A 3,827-nucleotide genomic window follows, 5' to 3' on the forward strand; every position below is an offset into this window, starting at 1 on the left:
AAAGGAAATGAAAGCATGTGAGGCCATGTGGCCAATTGACCACCCAAACATTTTGCAACCAAATCCTTGTTAAAGCTATAGTACCTCTCTCTCTCTCTCTCTCTCTCTCTCTCTCTCTCTCTCTCTCTCTCTTTCTAGAGATCACAATAGTGAAATTTCCACATCAATCCTATCTGGTGCCAATAAACTTATAACTGACACTTATATTTCTATTATAAATTTGTTTTCTTTTAATATTTTTAAGCTGTCACACTCCTATATATGCCATATCCATGACCAGCATTTGTTTAAAACCAGGTGCTTCCACCACCATTACTCCATAGAGAAAGCTTGGTTTGCAGCGGCTGCCACCACCACCACCATATAACTTTTCCTCCTTAATTATCATTTTCATTGCTCTTGTCAGATTGCTCTTCTATACCTTTATTTTCACTTTATAAATAGTGTGTCAGCTAGCATTTTCCTTTCTTATTTGTCATTAATGGTGATGAGGCAAGTGAGTAAACAACATCGACGAGTTTACTCTCTTCATCCCATCAAATTGGCAAGTTCTGTGTTTGCAAGAAAATATCTAAGTCACTTATTGCCGGCTCTGAAGAAGATGTTTGAAGAAAACACCATTTCTTCATCAAACAAAAATGTTGATGAAGACTACTCTAAGTTAGAGAAACTTGTTGGGTACCAAGTGAACATGGCAATGGTATTCTCTGCATCAACTTATCAGTTTGCATGGAGCCGTGCCTTGGAACAACAGCTCCAAACAAGACATGTACTCATATATGGTGAGGGATTATTGCCACGTCATCATGTTCCTAAGCCCTTGAACTTTCTCCCAAATCTCAGTGTTAGTGCCAGCAAGATGAAGAGGTACTCGAATCATAATATGTCTAATAAGGTCAGGCCACATTTTCTGAAAAGAAATTTAGCCATGAATAGAAAGACAAAGAAAAGCAAAGAGGCAGAGTTTATTGAGAGGAAGTTGACATCTCTAAGACAGCTTTTACCAGGTGGGAATGAGATGGTTGAAGAAAATGAATTGTTGGCAGAAGTAGGAAGCTACATTTCTTGTCTCCAGCTACAAGTGAACATTCTTAGGTGTCTAGTGGAAACTGATCAGTTGATTAATTAAGTAGTTAATTTAGTGGTCTAGGGGTAATTAATTATGTATAACCTTTCTTTTGTGAAATTATGCATTTATATATAGCAGGGTAACAAGTGTGCCCTTATTATATGTGGTCAAGTTTATTTCTTGATTTATTTTTGGTTGCATATTGCTATGGTTAAGTTATATATATATATATGGTGATGTTGTGCATAAGGGTTAAACCTAGTATTTTCGGGTTTCTTATGGGCTGTGTCCCTAGGGAGTAATTATGAGGAATGTTGAACCAATAGGGTGTTAGTTGGATTGGCCTAGGCTTTTGGTGTGCTTCCAAGTGGTCTTGGGTTCAAACTCCCATGGTACCCGTGTGTGAGAGTTTTCCTCCTCATCCTTCCTAACTTTGGCAAAAAGATAATTATCAGGAATGTCGACTAGCATAAGGTAAATTCTTGCAGCGGATGTGCACGAGCTAATGAATAGTTTAGGTATTTTTTCTACTAATTATGCTCCGAGATGTAATAATTTTTTTACTTTTTTATTTTTTTATTGTACTCGTTTAATAATAAATAGTCATTTTAGACTTAGAAAAATGTAACCAAATTACTGTATCTTCCAACATGTGAACATACAATTTGATTTGTTGAAGGGTAATCAACATCCTCCCAGGCGCTTTGTTTTGACTTATGGAGATTCGACCCATCCAATATTTAATTGGAGATTCGACTTATCAGTTGGATTAACCCATCCAATATGCTAAAAGACATCAAACCAAAAGGTCACATTCCAGAGATAAATATAGGCCGCTCCAAAACCTTTGTATTATTAGACCATTCTAATTTCTTTCTAATATATTAGACCATTAAAAAATATTTTTAGCCGTTCGACTAATCCAATGGCTGTAGTCTATCCAAATCAGCACAATTTACGTTTCCGTCAAAACTCACTATTTTCCGATTAGGGTCACAAACACCCTTCTTTTCTCTCTGGCTCTTTGCATTGCACTAATTAAACAAAATCCATCCTTTGAAGACATCAACGTCTTCTTGTCACACAAAGTTTGGTTTGTGAGAAAGGAGAGAGAGGAAAACACGCCGGCGAGAAAAAGTAGAGAGAGATAGAAGAAAAGAAGAAGACGAATGAGGATGGGAAACCCTTAGATCAAATAGTTTACCAAAGGCATACATGAATGCTTAGGTTCAGATACTTTTAGAAATAATGATACTTACCATATCAATTTGAAAAAACTTAGAATTTCTCTATCTTATTATGCACCTTACACTGGTTTTTACAAGGGTTCAGTTGGTAAAGTCCCAAACGACATATATGGTTTTGATATCTGTTTCACTTACCTTGATTGAGAAACACTGCCCTTACAACAAAGGTGCAGTCATATGGTTCGCGGACTCCCAAGTCAAATACACTTATTTAATTTCTTCGGCAAGATTGACAACAAAGTTCCGAATGATTTGGCATCAGAAAATGTGGACGGAAAACATCATGAACTGGTTATTCAGAAGACAACAGAGATGTTGACACAGCTTGAAGATGAGGCCTCAATGGCTCCAAAACCATACGCATTGAAAACGTTTGGGTTGACGATTCACACAAGATCCTGTTTTGGAAAAATTATGAAAAGGAATTACATGGTAAGGTTCAATGCACCATGGATCTTTCGAAGGATGATTGTAAGGTTTGCCTCAATTATTTAATTGGGGAACTCAAAATCCATTGCGACGGAAAAGCAGGAGCCACCATTTATTGTGAGAGTTGTTGGATAGCTTTTTCATTAGGAGATGCTTACTTTAACTCAAATCGTCACCCCGTATAGGGGAGGGCCCCTTCCCTTTAGTAAGCATATTTCATTATTATACAAGATCGTCGAATCATACTTCAAAAACTTGTTAACGGAAAGACTTACGACAAATATGAAAGTGGTAAGAAAATTAACTTTTTGTATGCGACTGAGAAGAAAAAAAATTGATGTATTGAATTCTAAAAGTTTGTAAACTTACTGTAGTAAAGTGAAAATTACCCTATTTAATATGTAACTTAACATTGTAAAAAATAAAAATAAAAACCTATTTTCTTACTCTAAAGTGTATGATTGTAGATGCTAATACAATATGAAAATATTCTACTTATATTGTTTGACTTGGTATGAAAGCGGGTTGATTGATTATGCCTGAATTATTGGGCCTTCACCTTTACCCCTTACACAACATGTGGTGTTCACATGTTGGGCTTGAATGTTTATCGCCACATGTTGGGCTTAAATGTTTATCCTTACCCAATACGTAGTGCCCACGTATTGGGCTTGAATGTTTGACTTCGCTGTGAACTTGGCTCCACATGTGACCTACTATGTGGTGGTCCCACTTGAGTGGGCGTATTGAAGAATTTGAGTCCCACATCAGAAACTTGACTACATACAAAATATAATAAATGGTTCTACTACTAATAACACCGAGCATTTTGTGATAAAACTCCACACCTATTGGGCTTTATAAGTGGTTAAGTTGGGAATAATATCGATGTTGTTAGTAGTGAGCCGCTAACCCATCTCTCTAAATTTAACACCTCCAACTTGTGAAAAGACAATTTAGTGACTGTTCAACAAGCATGTTAATTACACAATTACGTATTTGATTTTTCTTTTCTTTGTTTTTTTTAAATATTGTTTTTTGATAGTTGGATTAGCCTATCCACCATGATAAAAGACATGTAA

General features: G+C 36.1%; 1 protein-coding gene across 1 annotated transcript; it reads left to right on the top strand.

The window, feature by feature from the left end:
- The first annotated feature begins 288 nt into the window (after window positions 1-288).
- On the top strand, window positions 289-1,225 carry LOC117616637 (transcription factor bHLH146). The gene has a single exon (XM_034346014.1). The coding sequence runs from the start codon at window positions 482-484 to the stop codon at window positions 1,127-1,129; it is 648 nt and encodes a 215-aa protein (XP_034201905.1). The 5' UTR covers window positions 289-481; the 3' UTR covers window positions 1,130-1,225.
- The last annotated feature ends 2,602 nt before the right edge of the window (window positions 1,226-3,827 follow it).

This window comes from Prunus dulcis, chromosome 1, assembly GCF_902201215.1.
Source record: "Prunus dulcis chromosome 1, ALMONDv2, whole genome shotgun sequence".
Lineage (NCBI taxonomy): Eukaryota > Viridiplantae > Streptophyta > Magnoliopsida > Rosales > Rosaceae > Prunus > Prunus dulcis.

Bases quoted from the DNA above. Each gene is read 5' to 3' on its own strand.
- LOC117616637 (XM_034346014.1), top strand. From the start codon at position 482: ATGGTGATGAGGCAAGTGAGTAAACAACATCGACGAGTTTACTCTCTT.